At 66.8% G+C, this 24,311-nt stretch overlaps 1 protein-coding gene across 5 annotated transcripts in view; it reads right to left on the bottom strand.

The window, feature by feature from the left end:
* The window catches only part of OSBPL5 (oxysterol binding protein like 5), a 52,776-nt gene that overhangs the window by 5,054 nt on the left and 23,411 nt on the right, over nucleotides 1–24,311 (bottom strand). For 4 of the 5 annotated variants that reach the window (XM_037135347.2, XM_037135348.2, XM_053662924.1 and 1 more), the window contains exons 2-15: nucleotides 16,539–16,695; nucleotides 14,580–14,662; nucleotides 12,133–12,213; nucleotides 11,767–11,868; nucleotides 10,653–10,856; nucleotides 9,962–10,046; nucleotides 8,626–8,794; nucleotides 8,101–8,299; nucleotides 6,140–6,324; nucleotides 5,653–5,734; nucleotides 4,290–4,388; nucleotides 3,849–3,945; nucleotides 2,811–2,909; nucleotides 361–458 (exon numbers count right to left, since the gene is read on the bottom strand). In XM_037135347.2, the coding sequence (XP_036991242.2) occupies nucleotides 361–458; nucleotides 2,811–2,909; nucleotides 3,849–3,945; nucleotides 4,290–4,388; nucleotides 5,653–5,734; nucleotides 6,140–6,324; nucleotides 8,101–8,299; nucleotides 8,626–8,794; nucleotides 9,962–10,046; nucleotides 10,653–10,856; nucleotides 11,767–11,868; nucleotides 12,133–12,213; nucleotides 14,580–14,662; nucleotides 16,539–16,695 (1,740 nt within the window). Of the gene's footprint in view, nucleotides 1–360; nucleotides 459–2,810; nucleotides 2,910–3,848; nucleotides 3,946–4,289; nucleotides 4,389–5,652; nucleotides 5,735–6,139; nucleotides 6,325–8,100; nucleotides 8,300–8,625; nucleotides 8,795–9,961; nucleotides 10,047–10,652; nucleotides 10,857–11,766; nucleotides 11,869–12,132; nucleotides 12,214–14,579; nucleotides 14,663–16,538; nucleotides 16,696–20,432; nucleotides 20,453–24,311 lie in introns of those variants that run through there. The other variant, XM_053662925.1, reaches the window with a different exon arrangement.

Below are 24,311 nucleotides of genomic sequence, written 5' to 3'. Positions count from 1 at the left end.
TGGGCGAGGAGGCCCCTGCCAGAGGCCCATCTTGGGGGACAAGGAGTGGGCACCCTCATGGGGTGCAGGCTCTGACCCCCAGCACCCGGGAGGCCAGCGGTCCCTGGGCGGTCCCTCCCGGCCTCCCAGGCCCACCGTGGGCCTGTCCTGACTCCGTGTGTGGCACGCAGGGACCCCCTTCACCTCTCAGTTCCCCCAGGGGGGTGCCAGGAACTGCTCCCCCAGGTGCCCGTGCTCAGGAAACCATCTCTGGGCCCAAAGAGTGCAGGAGGGGGGTCCCCAAGGCCTCACTCTGCCCCGGTTCAGGCCCCATGGCCCCAAGGCCCTCCCAGTGGCTGGAGGTGCTGTGGCCAGCGCTACCTTGAGCTTGAACTCCAGCTCGGCTCGGAAGTTGTTCTTCCGGCACTCGATGGCCACGCTGCCGCCCAGCTCCATGGTCATGGTGCCGTACAGGATTCCTGAAACACAGCAGCACAGGGGTCAGCGCTCGGGCCCTGCCGCGTCCGGACTCGGTGAGGGCACCCTGGGGACTGTGTGACCCCAGGAAGACCAGGAGGCAGAGGGGAGAGGGTGGGAGCGGCCAGGCAGAGCCGTGGGGAAGGGAGGACTCATGGGGGGAGTGGAGTCGGGGTTGAGCCCGGCTCCTCGGAGACCCTCTGCCCCAGGGAACGGGGTCTCTACCACAGCTGCTCAGGCCAGGGGACGCCCCATCCTTCACTGTGTCTCCTGCATTCGATGGTATGGGGCCTGCCCCAGGTGGGCTCCGGGGCCAGACCTAGTCCCTGCTAACAGCCACGCCTAGAACAAGGTCAGCTGATGACTGTGATGTAACTGATATGCGTACGACTGAGTCAGTGCAGGGAAGAGCCAGTCTCCCACGTCTGCCACACAAAGCCTGTCTCATCAGAGAAAGGAGGGGCCGCCCTCTCAATCACTCAGAAATGTGCGTTCATGGTGCCTCTTTCCCAAAAGGCAAAATCGAGTTAGCAAAGGGTGGCGAAGACGCCATGGCCCTTTGCGCACAGGGTGGAAAAGCCCTGGTGGGGGCCCTGTGCCGCTGGGGGTCCCCAGGGTACCCCGACCCGAGTGAGGGCACAGGGGGCTCTGAGAGAGAGGCACGACTTCTTTCGCTGCAGGCCCTTGGACAGTGTTGGCTTCGGAGTGAGGCAAGTGTCTAGAAATCAGACGTGAGTGAAAGAGAAGGACCGAAGCCGGAGCCCCCTGGGAGACCCAGCCTCGGAGGAAACGGTCCGGAGGACCGTCCTTGTCCCAGAGGGACCCACCAGGGACAGCTGCAGAAATCAAGCCACGTGCCCTTTCAGCCTCCGCCCTGCGGCGGCCAGGCTCAGGCCAGCGTTCTGAGTGACCGGGGGTCGGGGGACAGAGGGTTCAGAGGTCAGCTTGCTGGGCAGACGGAGCCCTGCGGAAGGGTACGTGTGACCTCCTGACTCGGTCGCCACCGGTTCTTTCAACCACAGGCCGAGAAGTGCCTATTCCAATCTAAAAAAAGAGACTTCTATGTTCGGCTCCATGGGAAGGTCCAGAAACAATGACAGAACCACTCTCAAGACACAGATCGGGCCCTGGCCGGGTTGGAGCATCGGGCCGCACACCAGAAGGTTATGGGTTCAATCCCCGGTCAGGGTGTGTACGGGAGGGAAATGACTGATGTTTCCTTCTTCGATGTTTTCTCTCTCTCTCTCCATTCCTGTCTTTCTAAAAGCAATAAACATATCCTCGGGTGAAGATTTAGAAAGCAAAGCAAAGGAAAAAGAAGAGGTCTCGTGTGCAGACTGTGGTCTTTTCCCCTTTACGTTGAGGTCACAAAAACAAGACCTCGAAGGTGATGGAGGTGGATGTGGGGGAGGGGACAGGGTTCCTTCCAGGACTGACAGCAGGGGCTGATGGGAACCACAAGCCCCTGGGAATGAAAAGATGTGCTTATGTTTACACACTTATACAGTCACACTACGCGCGTGCCCCAGAGACGCGGGAATCTCCAGCACGCCGAGTCCCAAGTGGGGGTGGAAGGCGGCCCCCTCCCGCCCAGCGTCCTTCCAGAGGCCTCTAGTTGGGGGTCCCAGTGAATCGGAGAACGTCCTGCAGCCCCTCCCCTGCGAGGCTGAGGGCCGGGCCGGGCCTGGGACCCAGGGTCTCTGCTTCAAGCCTCTCGCCTACCAGAAATGATCGATTTCCAGAGCTTTTTTCTTGAACTTAGACGGGAGGTGCCTGTACACCCCCCTCCGCTTGAGGAAGGGGGCCCAGTGCCTGGCTACCTACCCACCCCCCAAACACACATGGGCTGTGGCCTCCAAACCCCACTTCCTGCTGGGAGGACCCGAGACTCCCTGGGGACCAGGCTGGTCAGAGGTCTCGAGGTCCCCTGGTGTCCCACCAGAAGGACGAGGGCTGCTAATAGAGAAAAGGGCCCTGGAGCCAACCCGGCGGCTCCCGCTGGCCATAGGGGCACCGAGAGCGGGCAGGATGGAGGGACTGCGCTGAGCGACAAGGGTGCGTGTCCCGAGACACCTCCAGAAGGTGGAGAGGAAGGACGAACAGGTGACTCATCTCTTCGGGGCTGACCAGGACGGACTGCCAGGGCGGGGACGGCGACCCTGTGCATTTGTCCAAACCCACACACAGACCGCACAACACACAGGGGGCACAACACACAACAATCATTTGGAATTCTGTCCCCACCGGGAGGTTGCTGCGGAGGATGAAAGAAGATGCCTTCCAATCAGCCAGGACCAGGCGCAGCGCCCCCACCCCGCCCCCGGGGGAGGGGGCGGTGGCTGGAGGACTCTCACCTTTGCAGTGGGCATAGGGCATGGTGAGGGTGTAATCCTCCGCCCGCCTCAGGAAGGTGAGCCTGGCCTTGCCGTCCAGCAGCGCCGACAGCGAGTTCCCTGTGGAGACAGGCCGGGCGGGGGCCGGTGAGTGGGGCCCCACCCCGAAAACACAGGCTCGGAGCTTCCTGCCACAGGTGGGAGGAGACCCCGGCTGTGCCCCCGTAGGTGGATCACTCTGCCTCTCTGAGCCTCGGATTCTGGAAAAGCCCCGCCAGGTCCCTGGGGCCCTGGGTCCTCAGGAGGTGCCGCACTTGCTGCTTACTCGTCACTGAGGCAGACGCGTGGTGGGGAGGCTGCGGCCTTTCTAACTGGCCTGAGCCCTGCTTGGATTTAAGTCCCCCACCCAGTGCAGGGGCCTGTGGGTGGAGGGTCCCTGCCAAGGTGGCAGAACCCGAGCCTCCGCCACAGACTGCGGGGCACACAGAGGTGCGGGCGACCTGCCCACCAAGGAAACGGGAGGGAGGGTAACCGATGGGAAAGTGGGTTCGAACGTTCTCTGAGCACCCACAGTGCCCGGCTCCGGGGTGACACTGCCCCATGGCACCTTCTTTCTGCGATGACAGAAACCTCGTCCCGCGCCATCGGGCGTGGCAGCCACCAGCCACACGTGCTCTCTACTCTTGCGGTGCGCGGCTGTGGCGGGGGAGCTGCCCCGGGGGATTTATTTCACTTGGATCAATTCGCACACAGAGCCCAGTGGCTGGTGGTGCCCGGCGGACAGCGCAGCTCCGGACGGCGCCCTGCAGGCAGGTGCCTTCTCGGAGCCTCCCCGCGCCCTGCACGTGGATGCCGGACGGGACGGATGCCCGGGCTCTGCCTGCCTCCAGGTTCAAAGTACTTTCCTGCCCCCGCCCACAGGGTCCCTGGGGAGGAGAGGTGGGAGGGACACACACACACAGCCGCCACCCCGGGAGGCTTTGGGGACCGTGGAATCTGGAAGCCCAGTCCTCCCTGCGACTCCCCAGGCCTGGGGCGGAGCCCAGGGGAGCCCCTCACCGTAGAACCGGGACCTGGCCGTGATGCTGCCGCTGATGCAGAAGCCGTCTTTCCGGTTGCTGACGTGGAAGGCAGACACGGGCGGGTGGTGTGACACCTGTGGGCACAGCGGTGGCTCCCAGAACGGCCCCAGCGGCGAGAGCCCAGCTTCCTTACCCCCTTCCACCCCACATCCCCGACCCCTCCTGCATTCAGGGCTGCGCTTCCCAGGGAAGTGGGGTTGAGTCCTGGGGCCCGGAGCAGACTGGGGTCCGCATCAGCCCTGAGTGCCCTGGGGGCACGGCCCGCTCAGTCCAGTCTGCGCCTCTCAGAAGGGTGTGGCTGGTGGAAACCAGTCTTGGAGCACCCCAGCAGACAGAGGTGGGCCCACCAGGAATCGTGCTCCGGGGTCAGAGTCCCGGCCACTGCCCACCCCCGCCCAGCATCGCCCACAGCCCTTGCCTGCTCCGCCAGGTAGAAGGTGAGGCTGTGGGTCTGGGGGTGGAGCCAGCAGCAGCGGAAGGTCTCCCCCAGGATCGGGTTGTAGGGCTTCTTGATCCCCTGCAGGTGGCGACAAAGAGCCCGAGTGGGGACTGGAGGGGCTCCGTCACGCTGGGAGCGGCTGGACCCAGGGGCGACCCTGGGGTGCGGGTCTCCACGGGGGCCGCCTGGTTTGCCGGCAGTGTCGGGGTGCAGCACCCCTCCTGCTCTGGGGACGCCACGCTTGGCCCCGGTCTGTGTTGTGGGGAGACAGCCTACAAGGTGTCCTGTCCGCTTCTCGGTTTCCAAGGGGACCCGAGACCCTCACCAGGTCACCCTCTCCCAGGACTCTTGGCAGAACCAGGGGCTCCTACTCCCCCGGCCCTGCCCCCAGCCTTTGCCGGCCACCTCTCTGCTCCCCAAACAGCCAACGTTCGCCCCCACGGTGGGGGGAGCCTTCCCCAGGCTGGAGAGCCCTCCCCTGGGTCTCCATGTGGTCCAGCTCAGCGGCCCTGATGCCATGGGGCGTAGCCGGGCCGCACCCTTCACACCTCCCCCCCTGTCACCTCCAGCTCTCTGCCTCGCCCCGTGACGGTGGCCTGCAGAACGCCTCCCATCAGTCCCTCCTATGCCAGGCTTCCCACATCCACCTCTGAACCAGCCCCACGTCACCCCACTGTCCTGTCCCAGATAGCCTTACAGGTGCAGCCTCCTCCTCCGGGAAGTCCCCCCGAGTGCCCGCTCTGCTCCGACAGCTCATGTGCCCCGGGCTGCTAAGCGTGCCCACGCCTGGTGCTGCCAGGGTCCCTGGGGCCCATCTCTGAGGGGCCCCCAGCACAGCTGGGAGACCTGGTTCCACCCCCAATCTGCTTTGTCACTCTGGGGCTGTCCCTTGCCCTCCCCAAGCCTCAGTTTCCCCATCCGCACAGCGCATCGTGGAGCCAAAGTTGTGGCTTCAAGCTGTGTCCCAGGGCAGCCCAGGGCTCTGTGGTGGGGCTGTGCCCGGGCAGGGACGCAGGCGCCCCCCTCCCCCTCACTGCAGGAGCAGCCCGGCGCCCGCCGGAGCCTGGACTCGGCGCTCTCAAACGGGGCTCCAGGGCTGGAAGCCCCTTTGCTGCCCCACCTGTGGCAGCTGATTCCCTAAAGGCGAGGAGCACCCTTGGGGGCCCCACCAGGCGGGGGTGGGGGGCGCTGTGAAACAAGTCAGTGCCCGTACCTCACCTGGGTGCCTGGGGCCGTGTGGGGGTGAGCAGGACCCTTCGAGGCCCTGCGGGGTAGGGGACGGCCCAGGGACACGGAGCGGGGGCCAGGGGGCTCTCTCAGGGCTGCGGCCACCACGCCTCACCTTGGGCTTCTTGTAGAAGCCGGACAGGTACCACTGCAGCACCAGCTTCATGCGGCTGTAGGCGTCCTCCTCCAGCGAGGCCCTGCATGGGTGCACAGACGCACAGACGCACAGGTGCACGGGAAGCTCCCTCACTCCAGGCTGGGGTCCTGGGCCACCCTCCTCCCTGCCTCCGATGCTCCCGCCCCTGCCCAGCTCCCTCTGCGTGGGCCCCTCCCAGCCTGTGGTCCAGCTCAGGGTGCCAGCATGGGGCAGAGTGCTTGGGGTGCAGAGGGTGCTCAGGGAGGCCCCAGCCTCGCTCCCCCACTCTCCCCCTGCACCAGCCCTCCCGGGGCTGCTCTGGGAGATTGGGTCCCCTCGGAGGCTGAGTCAGCAGGGACAGTGAACTGAGCTCAGCCTTGGCTGGGGGGACCCTCCAGGAACCTGGGGACAGTGGGCAGAGCCGGGGGGGGCGCTCCCTGGGCACACACGGAGCGCCCTGGCTCACCTGGAGAGCAGGTCGGCGTGGCAGTAGTGGTCCGAGAGCTTGTCCAAGAAGGAGCGGGGCTCCAGGACAAAGGTGGGCAGCGCCACGCGGGACAGGTCCATGCCCGGCCGCAGCTGCTTCAGCAGCACCCACATCAGGCTCTTGTTTTCCTCCGACACTGTCTCCACCTGGGACGCCTCGCCGCCCTGCCGGCAGAGGGGCGGCGGTCAGGCCCCCAGCACAGAGCTGCCCGTGGGGCTGGGCATCGGGGCGGGGCGCCGGCAGGGCCTCTGGCTGGGGGGGCCAGGATGGGAGGTGGGGAGGCTGTGCCTCACCCCTGACCCCTCCCTGGCCCCGCCTGACCCCTGCCGTTTCCAGTACAGTCCCCACCTGGCCGGCCCAACTCCCTTCCTTGCCCACCTGGGCCTACCCCCCACTCTAGGAGTCCAGGGTTGAGCCTCCTCACCCTGGCTACTGAAACCCGGCTGGGGACTTGGCACACCTCTGCGCCTGTGGTGGGAAGTGTCACCCGCACAGGACAGGCGCCCTCCAGCCCACTTGACCTTCAGGACTGCTGGGTGACATGGGTGCCAAGAAGCTTCCGGCTTTCGCTTTCTTTAGGAAGAGCCCTCGGTTGTCCAGGGCCCCATGACTGGAGGCGGGGGCCGCCCCGGAACCTCCTGTGTTTCCTGAGACGCTGCCTCCCCCCGCCGCCCACCCAGCAGGGCCTCGAGAGGCCACGCGGACCTTGGGAAGGGCCACTGCGGCAGGGCCTCCTACGAGGGCTGCCCGCCAGACAGGAAGCCACAGTCGGCCGCAGTTCCTGGGCCGCCACCAAGCCCCTGCCGCCTCCTGGGCCCCCACAGCCTTCCCGCCAGCACTGCCGGGGGCCTCTGGGGCTCCAACATCTGGCCTGGGGTGCAGATGCCCCTGGCAGCGCCTCCTGAGGCCCCAGGGCCCCAGGCTGTTGGGCCAGCCCCTTCCTTCTTCCCAGACCCCCTGAGACATGCCCCTCGGTCATCCTGCTTTACAGAGGACACAAGTGACTTGTGTAGGGGGTCTGACTCAGGGCCACTGATGGCAGCTACACCCCGGGCAGCCACACAACAGTCACCACCCTGCTGGGCTGCCTTAGACAAGTCGCTTAGCCTCTCTGCTCATGCTCAGTTGTGGCTGAGGCAGGGGGTGCTCCACAGCATCCCCGGAGCCTAGGGAACAGGGAGGCCCTGGACCAAGGGCCACTCCTGACACCCGGAGGCTTTGGGTCCCTGGCCTGAATGTCCAGGCCACCTTCGGGGCTCACGAGGCAGCAGCCCCAGCTGGGAACCCCGCACCCCACCCCCGTCAGCCCCACCCTCTCCACCCCACCCACGGTGCCCTGGTGACCTCACCACCACCTGGGCGGTCGCCCTCTCTCTCCTGCTCCACCTCTCCGAGTAGCTCCCCCTGTGGCCCCCGCACCCCGCACCCCAGTTCCCTTCCACCTCCCTGGGCCCCTCGTGGAGCCTCTGCTCCGCCTCTGAAGACTGGGGCGCCCGGGCTCCATGCCCAAATGTCCAGACTGGCGTCTCCCCCTGAAGCTCCCCCCTTCGCTCTTTTCCCAGAGCACTGGTGTCAAGTCTGCTGGGGACCCGCCGCCACCTCCAGATGTGTCTTGAAGCCCCACTTCTCCCTTCTCATGGCTACGGGTCCCCGGACCTCAGTGCCTGGGCTCAACAGCCGCTCCCCTGTGGCCCCAGCTTCTGCCCGGGCCCCCAAGGCCCTCACCTGGACCCTGCAGGTCCCCATCCCACACCCCCGGGGCCTCCCCCACACCCTCAGCCCGAGCCCTCACAGCAGGGCCGGCTCCCCCTGTCCTGTTCCTGGGGGGCCTGCAGGGGCCCTGTAAACTGGCCCTGGGGGACCCCAGGTGTGGCCAGGCTGCTTCTGCGGGTGGGGACGAGGAGAGGGTGGCACAGGTCACAGGCTGCGCGGGGTCTCACCTCCCACAACTCCTCCTGGACCTCCTCCACGTAAGCGGTCCCTCGTGACGCTGGGCACCCGGGGGCCTCCGACTGGTCGCTCCCGCTCCCGTTGATCTTCCCACTGTGCTCCTCTTGGGTCTCGCTGTCTGACCCCTCCACAGCCTCCCTCTCCGACTTGTCCGAGAAAGCGTCGTTCTCCAGGGCGGACCCATTCAGTCTGGAAGGCGTCCGAGGGTCCCCAGTCACAGGTGAGACCCAGCACCCCCACCTCTGGCCAGCGCCCCCCCAGGCACCCCACACTGGGCCCAGTCCTCTGTGTAACTGGCATTTACACTATCAGCCTAGTTTATAGGCGGAGAAGCTGGGGCTCTTGGGTCCCCTGTGCAGTGAAGGAGGTTGGGGTGCCCAGGGGCACACCGCTGTGGCGTTAGACCCCCTCCCCATACACGGACACCTGCGTGTTAGTGCTAGTGAGAGCTGGGGTCCCCAGCAGCAGCCGGGACTCCGGGGAGGGGCCCACGCCGCCCGCTGCACCCCACTCACGGGAACAGGTCCTGCATGGCGGCCGAGGGCGGCAGCCCACAGAGCGAGGAGGGCGAGGCATCTGGCGAGGACCCAGGCTCCCCCCGGTCGCCGCCCTGCTTGCATGTGCTGAGGCGCAGGAGGCTGGAGCAGCGCAGGGCCAGCTCCAGGGCGTCCAGCCAGCAGCGGCCTGGGCGGGGGACGCTGTGTGAGCCACACACGGGCAGGGGTGTCCCCACTGCTCAGCTTCCGCCCGCCCCGCACCCCACCGGGAGCCCAGTCCCATCCACCTGGACAACCACCCTGTCCCAGAGTGTCCCGCCCCCACTCCATCACTGCCTGGGGGCGCCCAGGCTCCCCAGGGACCTGGACGCCTGTCCCCTGCCCTAGAGGGCATCCCTGTCCCATTCCCCGAAGCCCTACCCTCCGCACCTCTAACCTGGGGGACTCACCCTTGTCACCAAAGAGCACCCTTGTCTCCCTCCCAGGAAGCTCCCCCTATGCCCCCGCCCTTCAGGGACCCTGACCCGTGGAAGCCCAGGAACCAGCGGTCCCAACCCCCTTGTGTGCCCGCTCCCTATTTGTGCCCTGGTCCCGCCCCGCCCCCCACCGGACTTCGGGGTCCGGAGGGCATGGCTTCCCTGTCCATCCCCGGGCACACGTGGCGCCTGGTGCTGAGTGGGGGCTGGGAAAGGAGGGTGGACTTCTCACTTGGGGGCATGGATGCAGCGTCCGACCACCAGGGGGCGCCGTGCCACCAGCAGGTCTGTCGCTGGCCCTAGGCTCCCACCGGAGGGCTGCAGCCCAGTGGTCAGGCCAGGCTGCCCTGCGCGCAGGGCCCAGCCCACCCTGGGCTGCTAGTGGGGTGGGAGCCCTTCACCCCATTTCCCAAGGAGGTGCCAGGCCTTAGGGCTGGGTCGGGGTTGTGGGTGGCGAGCAGCAGCCGCCTTACAAGGAGCAGCCACTGGAGGGCGCTCCAACAACGTGCAATGCGCTGGGAAGGAGGAAACCAGGATTCCTATCCCCACTCCCTCAGTCTCTTGCTGGGATTTCCCCTGCCTCCTGGGTCAAAGGGGGATGAGCACAGTGGACTCTGTTGACCCAGTGGTTGCCTGGCACATGGTTGGGGCCCGGTAACTGTTACCTGGCTGCTTCACCTGAAGTTAGCAAACCCTCACAATGACTGGGGGACGGGTACTATTATTCACGTTCTGCCCACGGGGAGACCGAGGCCCAGAGAGGTCGGTGCTAGTGAGTGGCAGGCCTGCTGGGCTGCTTCCTGGACAGGGGCACTGCTCGGGCGGCGGGGGATGGGGGGGTGTCACTACGAATACGCGCAGAGCAGGTGGGGACTCACCATCGGACTCAGAGGCGGCCCTGAAGATCAGGTAGCTGCTGGGGAGGGGCTGTGTGATGGAGCCCACGCTCTCTCCTTTGGGGCCCTGGAGGGGCAAGAGGCCCAACGTCACCCCCAAGGACACCCGGGGACAGGCGCAAACACAGCCACTCGGGGCCACTGGGACATGCACAGGCATTTCTGGGGCCTCCCCCCGATCCAGGGTGGCCAGAGTTGGGACGAGCAAATTCAGGTGCCCAATTAAATTAGCATCTCAGAAAAATAATAGAACCTTTTTAAAAAGCTGAAGTATATTCCATGCAATGTTTGGGATACACTTGTACTAAATCATCTGTTTGGTGTCTGTCTGACGCCCAGCTTTCACTGGGCCTTCCGGATTTGATCTGGCGACCTGGCTGCAGCAGGCCCTGGGCCCGGCAGCCCCGGGGAGGAGGGCTGAGGTCGCAGCTTGAATCAGCCAGCTGCCCACGGGGCCCCACTCCTCCGCCTCCGGACAGGTGGGTCGCTGCCCCCTCGGTGCCCCTGGGCCCTGAGCTGCACCCTGTGCTCCACGCGGAGGGCCAGGGACCGGAGCCGGCTGGCGGGCCGGTGTGGCTCAGACAGCCCTCTCTCACGCCCACCGACAAGCCTCCCGACCGCCGGGCAGCGCCTGTCTCCCGCACGGCTGCCCACGGGCCTCCCCGGGCGGTACCTTCACGGCCCAGACGGACTGGTCGAGCGGGTGGAAGAGCTTGAAGCAGAAGCCGTCCTTCTTGGAGGGCCGCTCGATGAGCTCGCAGCAGTGCAGCAGGACGGTGCCCACCCACTGGCCCACCTTGGGCGTCTTGTAGATCAGCAGCACGCCCGGCTTCAGCACGCACCACAGCCTGGTCCAGCTCTTCAGGGTCCCTCGGACCTGGGGGAGGGGCAGGGGCGTCGGTGCCTGGGGGGCCGACGCCTCGGGGGCCGAGGGGGGTGCGGCTCCGGGCCGCGGGCGCGGTCTCTTTCCGTTTTTCAAAGAGGCTCATGAATTAGACTGAATCCAGGGGAGACACTGCAGCCAGGACCGGATCACTGCAGTCCACGCAGCTCAGGTTCAAGGCCCTCCCACAGCAACGAGCTGTGACGGTCGTCATCGTCATTTTGTGAACTTTGGCGTCTGTCATTTCCTCTCCCCGTCTAAACACACACTCACTTTTGCACATCATTCTCTACCCCCAGATCCGCAGAATCACACAGAAGGGGTGGCCAGGGCCCTGCAGATGACCAGCTCCTCTCACACTTGTCTGGTTGGCTGTTCATGGCCCCCCGACCCCCGGTGTATGGAGGGGGACGCCGAGGCTGGGTGGGGGCTGAGGGAACCACCTGCTGCCTCCGTGAGGACTGAACACGGGCTTGCGACGCCAGCCCTGGAAGGGACTAGACCCAGAGGCGGGGGACCGGCCCGTGCAGACGGAAACAGGGTGGAGGGAGCGGCCAAGCCCAGACCCCAGGACCCCAGGACCCCAGGACCCCAGGACCCCAGGACCCCAGGACCCCAGGACCCCAGGAACGGGGAGAGGCAGGCAGGGTCTCCCCTGTGGCCCCACTGGCACCTTAGTTCCAGATTTGGAGCTAAGTCTCGCCTGGGAGAGAACGAACTCCTCTGGTTTGAAATGCCGGCTCGCGGTCGTTTGTTGGGGCAGCCCCAGTGCGGGGGCCCGGATTTGCAGTAGCAGATCTGCTAACCGGTCCTCTGGGCGGCTGGCGACTCTGCGCGGCCCCCGCGGGGGCCTCCCGAGGGAGCCGGGCGGACACCGGACGACATGCGTGCCCGCGGCGCCTACCTTCAGGCTGTCGGCCATGATGACCACACGGGGGTCCGTCAGGGCACTGAGCAGCTGCTTCGTGGCGCGCTTCTTCTCCTGCCGGTAGTTTTCCTTCTGCACCTGTGCGGCGCCCAGCGGGTGTGTCAACAGGGAAGGTCCCGGCCACCGCACAGGCTCCTCCCATTGCTGTGGCCGCCGGGACCTCCGTCGTGGGGCCTCCGGGGTCCAGTGGGGCAGGGAGTGGAGAGGAACGGGAGGGCACGGAGGCGGCTGGGACACCGTCTGTCCCCTGTCCCTTGGTGAGCTGGGGGGGTGGCCTCACTGGCCCAGGTGCCCATTCACCCCACAAAGAACACCGGGGCCCCTCCCCAGGCCCCTGCCCACCTTGAGAGTTTCCTTCTTGGTGACCTTGGCCATCGGGGACACACAGTCCTTGTCGGACCCGTTGCAGGGCCTGCAGTCTGCCTGCAAGAGAGCCCGGTGCGGGGAGGAGGGGCGTGGGTGCAGGGCCTGGGACCCCAGAGGGCTCAGAGCCGCTGTCCCCTGCACCAGCACGTCCAAGGAGCCGAAAGCAGGGACCCTAAAAAGCAGGGAGTCGGTGGGCTAACAAAGGCGTGTGCACGCTCATTCCCGGCAGCGTGGTCCCCAATAGCCAAGACGTGGAAGTGGCTTCAATGCACACCCACTGGTGAGGAACGGACACACCACCACGCGTGGGATGAAGGGTGCACCCACGTGGGGCAGTGTTCCTCAGCCCTGGCAGGGGACCAGGTGCTGACACGCCACGACACGTGTGGGTCTCAAAACCCCGTGCTCTGTGACAGAGGCCGACACGGAGTGCCACGCCTGTCCGAGCCAGCAGGGTGTGGGGCTGGGAATCGGGGGCGGCGGAGAGTGGGGAGTGACTGCTGGTGGGAGCGGGTTTCTGTGTGGAGAACGTTCTGGAACGAGTCAGAGGCAGTGGTTGCCTTGCACTGTGGATGCAACACGTGCCACTGAACTGTACACTTAACATGGCTTAAAGTCCTTGTTTCACGCCGTCAAAACATATACACACACGCACATACACGCACACACAGACTCCTACGGGGGAGTTTTCGTCCCCCCCCACCGAGCAGCCCCAAGCGACCCGGGGGTGGACAGAGCCTCGGCCACGTTGCAGGTGCCTGTCCTGCCCGCCAGGGCGTGAGCTCGTGGCAGTGGGGACGTGGTGGTGCCCGGGACTCCACGCCCAGCGCCCCAGCCACGTGGGCCCTGCGCAGACAAGACACACAGAAGCGCCTGCTGGCCGAGAGAATGGCGTCCACAACGTGGAGCAAGCTGAGCGCGTCTCAGTCCGTTTTACGACCCTGTAGAAGGTCCTAACCACGCTGCGGGGGGTTTGATGCAATAAACTTGTATCTTAAAACACAAGGAGCTCCAGCGTCCCTCGATGGATGATGGACACGGGGCCCACCCCCACAGTGGACGGTGGCTCGACCTTAAAGGGGAAGGCATTCTGGCCCCGGCTGCAGCGTGGCTGGGCCTCGAGGACGCCGTGCTGAGCGGCTGAGCCAGATGCGCAGAAGGACAGACGCTGCATGACCCACCCTCAGGGGGCCCAGGGGGTCAGGGTCAGACACAGAGAGTGGGCGGCGGGGGTGGGGCCGGGCAGGCAGCGAGTGTGCAGTGGGGGTGGGCTGTCAGTGGGGAAGACGGGGCGTTCTGGAGACGACGGGGTGACGACCGTGCTGCACGGTGCAGAGACACGGGCCAGGTGGGAAGTTTCACGTCCTATTTTCTGCAGTTGAAATCTCCCAGAAAAGTATTAAAAATTCCACAACACACACATGTACGCACACACACATGCACACACGACACGCAGTGACACACAGACACACACACAGGTGCGGGCGCTCCCACTGCCGGCCCTGCAGCCAACTGCCCTGGGCCGGGGGTGGGACACGCAGGCTGGGTGGTGGAGCGCCCCCTGGAGGTCTGGCGGCTGCTCCCCTGAGGGGGGACACAGGGGCAGCCCATCAGAACCTCCACGGGCCCCTGTTCGCTCCTGGACATGAGCCGCCCAGCAGCCAGGCTGGCCGGAGGTCACAGGTGGCTGGGGTGGGGGGACAGCCTGGCCTCTGTGCTGCCCCCCGCCCCCGGCCAGAGCCCAGAGCCACCCCGCTCTGCCAGGGGGTGAGGGCCAGCTCCCCGGCCTAGCCCCTGGGGGAGGGGAGTGTGGGCTGGGACCCACGGCGGGGCACCTGGGCCTCCTCACCCTCCCTGCAGTGAAGGTTTGCTTAGAGGGCGGGGCTGAGTGTGTGTGTAAATATATGTGAGTGTATGTACTTGAGTGTGATTGTGTATGGATGCATGTGTGAATATGAGTGTAAATGTGTGTGAATGTATTTGGTGTGATTGTGTGTGAGTGTATGTACTTGAGTGTGGTTGTGGGCGGATGTGTGAGTGTGAACGCATGTGTGAGTGTAGGAACGTATGCGTGTGTGAGTGTGCACACACACTTCTCCAGAACCCCCGTCCCCTGCACGGGCGGACCTGGCGAGGGTGGAGGGAGGACAGGCTCGTGTCGCCCAGGGTTTCACTACGACAGACAAAGGGGCTCCTTGTACCCTGATTTTCTGTCCCCGAGTGCCACCCCGCAGCCCACACCCTGCCAGCCCACGGGGCAGCAGCCGTCCCTGGGTTCCAAGCCCGGGACTCTGAGCAGACCCCGAGCGATGGGCTGGAATGACGGGCTCGCTGGTGCCTCTGAAGCCCCTTCCTCCTGCCACTTCCCGTGGTCCCCTAGGCGGGCTCTCGGGTCTGGAATTCTCCGGTGGCCAGTTTCTTACCAGTGGCAACTTGGTGGTGGAGCCAGGGGTGGGGGGTCCTTCGTCCTGTGGTGGCGACGGGCCGTTCGGCTCCATGTCCTTGCCTGCAAGAGAGCTCTGCGGTGAGGCGCACAGCGGGCACCGGCCGCCGGGCTGGCTGCCCTGGTGTGGCGGGTGGCCTGGGTGGGGCAGGAAGCCGGTGGAGGCGGTGGCAGCTGTAGGGCACTGCCAGAGATCTAATCAACACCAGCTAGTGTGTCACCGTGTCACCGTTAAGCTGGGAGGGGTGTCTGTGCCGGGAGGGACCCAGAGCAGCTCTGGCCCAGCCTCTGCAGCCTGCAGGGAGGAGCGGAGCCGCCTCGGGGGCTGTGCCGCACGCCCGTCGTGGGTGTGTAAAGGGGACGAACGCAGGGTCCAGGCTGGGGGCACATGCAGGTGCAGGGCCCCCCGGGGCTGTGCCCAGCCCCCTCCCACACCCCGAATCCCCTTCCTCAACCCCGCTGCCCTGAGAGCCGGACCCGGGAGGGAGGTGGAGGACAGGGTCCCTGCAGGTGTCGTATCCCTCCTGGGGACGGAGGGAGGGCGGGAACCGGCTTGTCAGCTGCCCTTCCCCCGCCCTCTTCGTCACAAAGCGGGTTCCCAGAGCAAAGGTTTATGGGCGGGAGGAGGTCCCCGCTGCTGGGCTGAGAGGCGGAGGTGGGAACCCTGGGGGTGGAGCCATCCCCGTGGGCCGTGAGGACCTGCACCCTGAGAGCCGCCCGGGCCCCTGGGAAGGGGCTGAGGGGCTGGGACCAGGGAGCCGAGCGGCCAGTACAGGCGCCCGAGGAAGCGCCTCTGTCCTGCAGGCCCCAGGCTCACCTGGCGGGAAGGGCCCCAGAACAGCACTGCCTCCCACACCGCTGACCCGAAGCCCTCGCCTGACATAACAAGGGCCCTCTCCGCCTGCAAGGGGCCCTTTCCTGCCTGCGGCTTCCCCGTGGGCTGCCCGCTGGGTGGGGAGGGCTAGGGGGCCCCGAGCACCTGAGAGACAGGGGTGCCAGCTCCCCACAAGTCTGGGGACCCGTCCTCTCCCCACCCCTCCTGTGAGGGCTGGTGACAGAGAATAAATGTGGGATTCACTTCCCCCGGCGCCCAGTACCCCCACCTGCCGTGTATGTCCACGAGGCCCCCCCACCCGCAGCCTCGGTGTCCCCATGTGCCTGATGAGACTGGGCCGGGCCCAGAAGCCCCCTGAGTGCTGAGAGCCCGAGGGCCTGACACTCCAAGTCTCCCCAGAGGCCAGACGGCTACTGTGGCTGGGAAGGAGCTGTTCCCTCCCTCCTCCCTGGGGGAGAGCGACAGGGAGCCGTGGGCAGGCTGGAAGGAGGTCTCTGGGGGCAGGGGCAGCCCCTCCTCCCACCCCACCCCACCCCACGGGGGCACCGAGAAGGAAGGGCTGGGCTCTGGGGCCCACAGCACCGCCCCACTCTGCTGGGTGGGGCTTCGGAGAATGAGGTGAGGTGGCGGTGGGGTGAGCCCGTGTCCTGTGTGCTCGGCACTTCGACCACAGGCTTCAAGAAAACACCTTGGTCTGACCATCCCCTCCCAGAGCCTGGGGCTTGTTTGAGGCTAGGAGCAGGCCCCGATGTCACCTCCATTTTACAGATGAGGAAACTGAGGCCAAAGAGGTCCCCTGGCCGGGAGAGCGGGTGGGGACTCAGGCTGCCCGTCCCGGCAGCCTGAGTGTGGGGCCGCTGCAGCAGGCCCTCCCCGAGGGGGCTGGCTGACCCCAGAGCCTGGACTGGGGGCTCCGGCTGGACCCCCAAGGCCGCCTGGGCTTCACCTGGCCCTGGGTTACAGCGCTCAGCCGCCGGCGCCCGGTTGGCAGGGTGAACAAGGCAGGGGCCCTCACGGACCCAGAAGGCACAGAAGCGGGGAGGGCCTGCTGAGGTCACACAGTGGGGCTGCAGAGCCGGGAGGACAGGCCGGCCGGGCACTGACCTGGGCTGAGAGGGTACAGCTCGCTCTCTCCCCCGAGGAGCAGGTCCCGGGCACGTCTCCGGGGCTCGGCCTTCCGAGGGGTGGAGGACGGCGGGCACAGGGACAGCCGGCGGCGCAGGAAGGCCTCCTCCTTCATGGTGCGGGCGCTGGGGGGCTTCTGCGAGGAAGGGAGAAGAGTGTGGGCCCCCTCGCTACGAGATCGGGGGCAGCACTGGGGCCAGGCCGGGGCCACCTCCCCCCAGCCCGGCAAGCCAGGCTGAGCGGCAGGGGCCACCCCGTCTCACGCCCAGGCCCCCACCGCTATGTCTCAGACGGGGACCTGCAGCTCAGCAGGGGCGGCCGCCCGGGGGCCACACATCTGAGTGTGGACCTGCCAGGGACAGTGGGGGGTGCAGTGACAGCCAAGAGCCAGCACAGCCTGTCACAAGGGAGTGCCCCCTCCCGCCCCAGCCCCAGCCCGGTTCTGTAGGACCCCGGCCCCAGCCCAGTGCCCTGAGGCGGCCACTGGCCCAAACTGGACCACCAGACTTTCCTTCTCTGGCGACAGCGGAACTCCACGATGGGCAGACAGCCGTCAACACACACAGGGAGGCAGCCCAGAGAGAGGGGACACCGGCAGGTGAGCCTGGCGACCCAGGCGGGGCGGGGGGGGGGCGGGCGGAGGAGGCTGGCCCTCGTGGACCACCCAGGAGACCGGCCCCGCCCGCGCCCTCCTTCAGCCTGGTGGCCCTGCTCCCTCAGGTGCCTGAACGTGGAGGGACACAGGTGGGCTCTGAGCCGCTGCGCCCACAGAGGCGCCCACCGCTGCACTGGCTTCCTGCAGCCTCCCAGCCCTGCCCTGTAACCCCCCACCCCCTCCAGCCCTCCTGTACCACAGCAAGGGTGACCCGACATCAGAGCCCTCCCACCAGCCCTCCCACCTTGCCCGAGGCTCAGGGTCCCACCCAGGAAAGGGCAGTCCCACGACCCCAGCCCCTGCCCCCCCCCCCGTGCCCCCTAACAGCCCCATGACAGCCCCACCCCGCCCCCACCCCAGCAGACAGTCAACGGTGCCACGCCCTCCAACCTCAGCCCGCTGTGCAGAGGACACAATGGCTGTGGAGAGAAGGCCCTGCCCTGAGGTCGCAGCCTGTAGGTGTCAGGGGGCCGGCCCGGCCCCTGTCCTGCCACCCGTCCACTCCCAAGCACGTGCTGTAGGAGGGCGGACTGACCGGCTCTCCTTGGGCCCAGGGCTGCCACCAGCCACCACCCCCCACCCCCCCTGGCGGGCCCAGCCCAGGACAATGGCTGCACTTTCTCCGGGGCCCTGGGCCTTCCTGGGCGGGGCGCGCCCCTGCCCACTACCCGCTCGCCCATCCCCCACCCATCCCCCCAACACCCGCCGCCCCACCAGCTGCCTACGTTCAGTCCGTCCACCATCTACCAAGGCCCCCCCGGGACTCCGTCTAGCCGCCCCCCCGCAGCCTGCTTTGCCTCTTCACTCCCCCTCCCTTCCTACTCGCCCAGCAGACAGCAGGAGCGACACTGGAATGACCGAACTGACCCCCACGGGTTCGAATGCAGCCCAGTGTATGTGGCGAACGTCCCCTCTGTGCCCCGTCACCCCCAGACCAGGGCCCCTGCCGGCCATCGGAGGGCAGCACCTCTTGCTCGGTGACTTCAGGCTCCGCCCAGCTCTCCTGAGACGCCCACCCCTGGCTGCTGTTGGGGGCAGGTTACCTCATGGGGTAACTTTCTGGTCACTGCCAAGGTAAACCCAGGCCACCTCGCCCGGTGGCTCCCCACTGCTTCGGAGCTCAGGCCGGCCTCCGTGTCCCTCCGTTTTTGTGGGATCTCCGCCCCCCTCCACCCCCGTGCCTTCCTCCCACCTGGCACCTACCCGGCTCTCTCGCCATCTCTGCCAACCCCCCCCCCCGGGCCTGTGCTCAGACACTCCCTGCCCCCCCACGCCCTTGCCCACTTCTGCAGTGGCTGGGTCCTTCTCGAACTCCACGATTCCACACTGACTTAAATGTCACCTCCCAGGGGGTTGCCGCCCCTAGTCTCACACAGGGTGAGTTCCCCGGGGCTTTCACACTCACTGATTCTGTCAGCGCTTCCCCCTTGGAACACAGGTCCTGGGGAAGGGGGCCGCGTCTGCCTGTCTGTCTGTCTGACTGTCTGTCCCCTGCGTCTCCCAAGGCCCCGGGCTTCCTTCCTCCTTGTCTGAGGGTCGGGGAGGGTCGTCAGAGAGGTGGCCAGGGCCGGGCTGGGGGCTGACTTCCCACACCGCCCTGGTGAGGTTCCTGCGTGGCCACCCGACACCCCCACACCAGGCGCCCGGTGCCGCCGAGGAAGGCAGTACCCCACCCTCAGTGGGTTGTGGGTCCAGGTGGTGCTGGCTCGGAGCAGGGGGTGTCCGTCAGGCCTGGCCCCTGAGTTCGGGTGCTTGTTTGGGAAGGTGACAGGCTCTCCGATCCAGCGCCAAGGCCGCCTGGGCAAGAACAAGGCCCGGAGAGCAGGAAGGAAGCCCAGGCCGGCCGCATTCCAGGGGACACGCTGCTGCCCGTCCCCCGAGGCCCCTCCTGCCACCCGAACGCCCACCTTTAGGCCAGAATAAGGGGACCCTTGTAAAGAAAGGTCACCCTGCCTTAGGTCTGGGCTGCACAGTCGGACGCAGCATCTGGGGATGGAAGCCGCCTCAGTCTCTGCGGGAGGGGCTGATTTTCAGGAGGAGTCCCATCCCACCTGCGGGGCAGGGTGGGGGGACAACGACCACCACTTCCCTCCCGTCATCATCATCGTCACTGTCTCTTGGAGGTCGGGGGGACCACACGGGGCTGGGCGGAAGCAGCCAGCCCTGCGTTGGGTGGCTGGCGGGCCTCAGCCGGCCACACCTGTCTCTGGGTCCCTCTCTGTGAGTGGGGGCTTGCTCTGGGGCGGGGCTGAGGGAAGAAAGTGGGAGCCCTTCTCCAGGGCCCACAGGGGGGCAGTGTGACGGGCGGGCGCCCTGCGCGGCAGGGAAGGGGAACTCGGACTTCGAAGGCAGCAGCGGTGTGGTTCCGGCCGCCAGCACACAGCCCGGTGGGGGCAGAGGCAGGCGCACGGGCTCCGGCCACTGCTGCCCACACGCCCTCACGCACTCGGCTGCCTGGGCAGGCGGATTTGATGACTCGGGGGGAACGGCTCTGAGGCCACAGGGGGCCTCTGGGGGAGGCGGCGTGAGCTCGCCCGCTTGGTGGCCCATCTGCACACTCCTTGGAGAGGCGGGTGGGTCCCAGGGCAGGACAGCGGTCACCATGTTGATACTGCCCCGAGCGCTTGGACATGGGGGTGTCTGTTATCTTCCAGACACTTGCTCAGGCCCTAAGGCCAGTGACCACTGCCCCTCGGAGGCCACCCCTGTCCCCAGGAGCAGAACCAGCACGGGACCCAGGGACGTGCCAGGCTGCCATACCTGGGCGGACCGACCTGACCCGACCTGACCCTGTGGGAGCAGCTTCTGGGGCCGCAGACTGGGGACCTGGCTGGGGCTCGTCCAGGCCCCGGCGCTGACGACCCTCGGTGCCAAAGGCCCTTCCGGGAGTTCTTCCCCACCTGACACGACCCTGTGACACTCAGGTGAGGGCGCGTGGAGCTCATCGCCCCCTTTCACGAAGGTGGAAACCATGGCCCCGAGGCGGGAAGAGACCAGCATGAGGTCCGGTGGCTCGAGCCATGGCCGGGCCCCCTGCAGGTGGCGCAGCTCCGAGCCCCCAGTGCCCTCTGCTCCGAGGAGATGGCCGACGGCAGGGACAGCAAGATGGGCAGCAGGCCAGGCTCCGGGCGGTGGGGTCAGGCCTCCCCAGAGGGTCATTTCCCAGACACAGCAGCTGAGGGGCTAAGCCCCCGGGAGAGGAGCGGGAAGGGGCTTACCCTGCGAAGGGGTCAGTGACGGCCACACCTTGAGCTTCTCTGGCTGACTGAGCCAGGTCATGTGGTCCCCCGCACCCGCCCGCCTGGCCTCCTGACCCACACTGGGCCAACAGCAAGCTCAGCGCCATGGTCAGCCGGCCCGGTACCACCCACTGGCCACTTCCTCTGCAGCCCGCCACTCCCATGCCTGGGCAGCCCCAGCCGGGCGGCTGGGCCGGGTGTGGCCCCACCGCAGGGCTGACCCGGCACGTCCCACGCGGGCCTGGCTGCCATCCCCAGCATCCCCAGGGGAAGGAGAGTTGCCGTTTGGATGCAGACTCCGGCCGGCAGGAGTGCAGGGCGATGGGGAGAGGGGTGTCAGGGTCCCTGGGGACCAGCACAGGGCCTCACTTCACCTCTGAAACAGGGCGGGGGATTCAGGCCCCAGGGGGACCCCTTGCCCTCTCGTAGAAAAGACGCTCAGCCCCCATGACATGGGCTGGCCTCTGTTCTGGAGCCTTTGGCATGCCCGGGGGACCCTTCTGGGGTGCAAATGCCACCCAAATGCTTCCTTAATCCGCTGTCCCACTGGGGCACCTGCTTGCTTGCCCTCCCCCCGGGGAGGTGGTCCCACAGGCCAGCAATTTGGGGGCTGCACTGGGGAGGACTGGGCCCCAGACACCCACCCTCCCCAGCACAGGGGTCCAGCCCCACCCCCCATCCCCGCACAGCGGGCCTTCCAGGGGGTGGAAGGCCTTATGTGGCACCAGGGCGGGGGCCCCCCAAGGCCTTCGGGCAGCGGGTTTCATCAGAGCCTGAGTTGCACAGAGGGCAGGGGGTTGCTGCCGGCTCCCCTGACGTGGAGGGCGGCTCTTGTGTAAATTGAAAAGTCCCCCGTGCCCCGGGGGTCCCGCTCTCACACAACAGCAGCGGCTTCCCCTCCGAACCGCCCACACACTGCCCTGCGCGCACCCTCCCCACCCAGACATGGAGTGAGCCCGCAGCGGGGTTGGCAGGCAGGCAGCGCCCCCTCCTCCCGCTCCTGCCTGCCCCCCATTCCAGGGGCAGGGAGGACCCTAAATGTGGGAAGCAGGAGAGACCCCCGGCATTCAAATACTCTGTCTCCTGCCTTCTGTTCACCGTGCAGAGGTGGGAGCTGAGGCTGGAGAGAGAGCTGGCTCCCCCGGGGCCTGCAGCCGGTTCACACCTGGCACCCCGACCCCCAGCTTGCCAGGGCAGGTCCTGGGCCCCCATACCACCCCCTCAGTGGGGGCGCTGCCCATATCTGCGGAGGCTGCCCATGTGGAGACGTTTACTGGGCCGTGGTCCCCACACCGGGAAGCTCACGGCCTCCTTGCCTCAGCCCCTGTGCCCCCGGCCGACCCCTGACAGCCCAGGACCCCTCTGGGTGGGCGGGCCACCCTCCCACCCCACCCCCAGGCACCTGCCTTCCGGGACCCTCTGGGGCAGCCGGCCGCCTCCCGTGTCAGGCTGCAGGCGGCCACAGCCACAGCCCCCGCCTGGCCCTCCCCAGGGCGTTACGGGGGAGACAGGTCCCACAGAAGTCATGCGTCTGGCAGAGAAAGTGGCCCTGCCAGTCGGGCAGGGCGGGCCCGGCACTTTGTGGCGGGCAGAGTCCGGGAAGGTGCGTGACTTCTGGGCGGGATGACCGAGCCGGCAGGTCCCCAGGCACGGCCACCGGGCCTCTGCGCTCAGTGGACTCCAGCCGCCCGGCCTGGCCCGAGAGAGACTGCACGGGACATGCCCAGCTTCCTCCTGAGAAAGCGTCAGTGTGACATCAGCCTGCCCAGGAGACGCGGGGGCCACGTCGAGGGTCCCCAGAGACCAAAACAGAAACGAGAAACAGACGCAGCAAAGAGAAGCGCAAACAGGTGCGGGCCGCAGTCCAGGTCCCACACAGCGGACACCGCTCCGCATGACAAATGTCTAGAAGGCCACGTGCAGAAGTGCCAGCAGCGGTGACTTCAGGTGACAGGAGCTGTTTCTTAACAAGGAAGTCACGTTTCCATGACTTCATGTCTTCACTGATCGTAACCACAGAGGCCAGCCCCGTGGCCTTGACCCACGACCTCTGACACCTGACTCCGTCTTACAGAGACGGGGCAGACAGCAGCCCCTGTGAGGTGTCTAGTGGTGTCACGGAGCTGGGGAGAAGGGTCCCCCCGAGCCGCCGGGGAGAGAATGGGCTCGTTCTCCACACCCCCTGACACGCTGGTCACAGCAGGTAGGGACAGGCTCCGGCGGGAAGCCCAGGCAGGCACCTCGTGAGCAGCCGGTGACAGGTGGAAGTAATGGGAGACCTGGGGACGGCCGGGAGGCTGGCCCTGGGTCACAGCCCTGACAGCCTGACGCCCCTTTGTCTGTGCCCGCCTCTGGGGACTCCCCGGGACACCCAGCTGCCTGCAGGCACTTCCGCTGGGCACCCCGGCCCAGCCTCTTTAAAGCCCCACCCGAGGGAATGGCACTGACTTCAGAGAGACGGGTGGGGAGTGGGGGAGAGATGCTGATGGGAGGGAGAAGCAACGATGAGCTCTTGTGCCCCGACTGGGAATCGAACCTGTGACCATTCGGTTTACGGGATGACACTCCATCCGGCTGGCCGGGGCCACCCTCGAGGGTCTTAAAACCTCTCCCCTGTTTCAGGGGACAGCGTGTCCCAGCCCTGGGCTAAGTGGGGCTCAGGGGGTCTTCCCGGTGGCTCCTGGGTCCCCCGTGGAGTCAGACTCTGGGGTCACTGGCAGGTGGGAGGGGCCTGTGTCCCAAGGCCACATGCCACCCCTCCAGGCTGTCCCCTCTGACTGGGGCAGAGCCGGTGAAGGCAAACCCAGGAGGGTGGGTTTGCCCAGCTCCAGAGGGAAGAACGGAGCGTCACAGGGAAGGTGGCTTCCGAGCCACTGCCGACGGGCACAGGTGACTGGCCACGTTTCACTCAGGCCCGAGGGCACCACCGGCCACCAGCCTGGGGGCGCGGGCTGCACAGGGTCTTTAGGGGCCCAGGTGAGCCCGGCAGAGGCCCCAGGGGTGGGGACGCTCGGGTTGAATGTACCTTACACTCGGTGTCCCCAAAGGGCCTGGTGTGGGGGGTGACACAGCCCCTGTCTGTGGCGGGACAACTGGACCTGCCCCCGGGCTGCCCAGGCCGGGCAGCCACAGCCGAGGCCTGTAGGTCGGGGGGGGGGTGCCCCGCTTTCCGGCTGCGCCCTGTGCCCTGGGGTCAGCCTGGGGGGCACCCTGTCACCACTCAGCCGGGAGGAGGGCGGTTTGAGGACGTCACCCAAAACATCCTGTGTGCATCCTTGAGCCGATAGCCTGATTTCTGGAAGTTTCCTACCAGGGACACAGCCCCGTGGACTCTGAACGTGTGTGGACAGACCCACGGGGGGGACGAGCTCAGTGCGGTGTCGTTTAGGGGAGAGAAGTCCCCGTTTGCAGGTGAGTGTGGGTGCAACGTGACGGTGGCCGTGCAAAGGGCACGGGTGCCCGAGGGGCTGAGTGCCAACCAGGCGGGGCCACCCCAACCCTGTCCGACTCTCCGTGACAACCCCAGAGCTGTGACGAGGCTGAGATCAGTGAGGAGGGAGGGGCGCTGTGCCCTTCGGGGCACGAAAGGGGCTCCCTGCCCACCGAGGCCCAGGGGCCGCAGGACAAGACCGTCCTCCAAGGGACAAGTGGCCGGGGAAGCCGGGAGAGGCCCCCAGTGCCCAGCAGCTAGTCAGCAAACAGCAGGTGCTAATGAGGACCCCGGGGGTCCGAGTGGCCCGGGGTGGGTACACGCTGGGTGCTAAGGGGCCCCCCAGGGCTGACCGCAGATGCGCCCTCTCTCACTGGCACTCTGCCCACGGGCTGGCCCAAGTGGCTGAGAACAGCTAGGGGCACCAA

The sequence above is a fragment of the Artibeus jamaicensis genome, unplaced genomic scaffold, assembly GCF_021234435.1.
Source record: "Artibeus jamaicensis isolate MK-2021 breed Jamaican fruit bat unplaced genomic scaffold, CSHL_Jam_final contig_3109, whole genome shotgun sequence".
Lineage (NCBI taxonomy): Eukaryota > Metazoa > Chordata > Mammalia > Chiroptera > Phyllostomidae > Artibeus > Artibeus jamaicensis.
The sequence above is the reverse complement of the archived record's forward strand: the minus strand, read 5'-3'. Positions and strand labels throughout refer to the sequence as shown.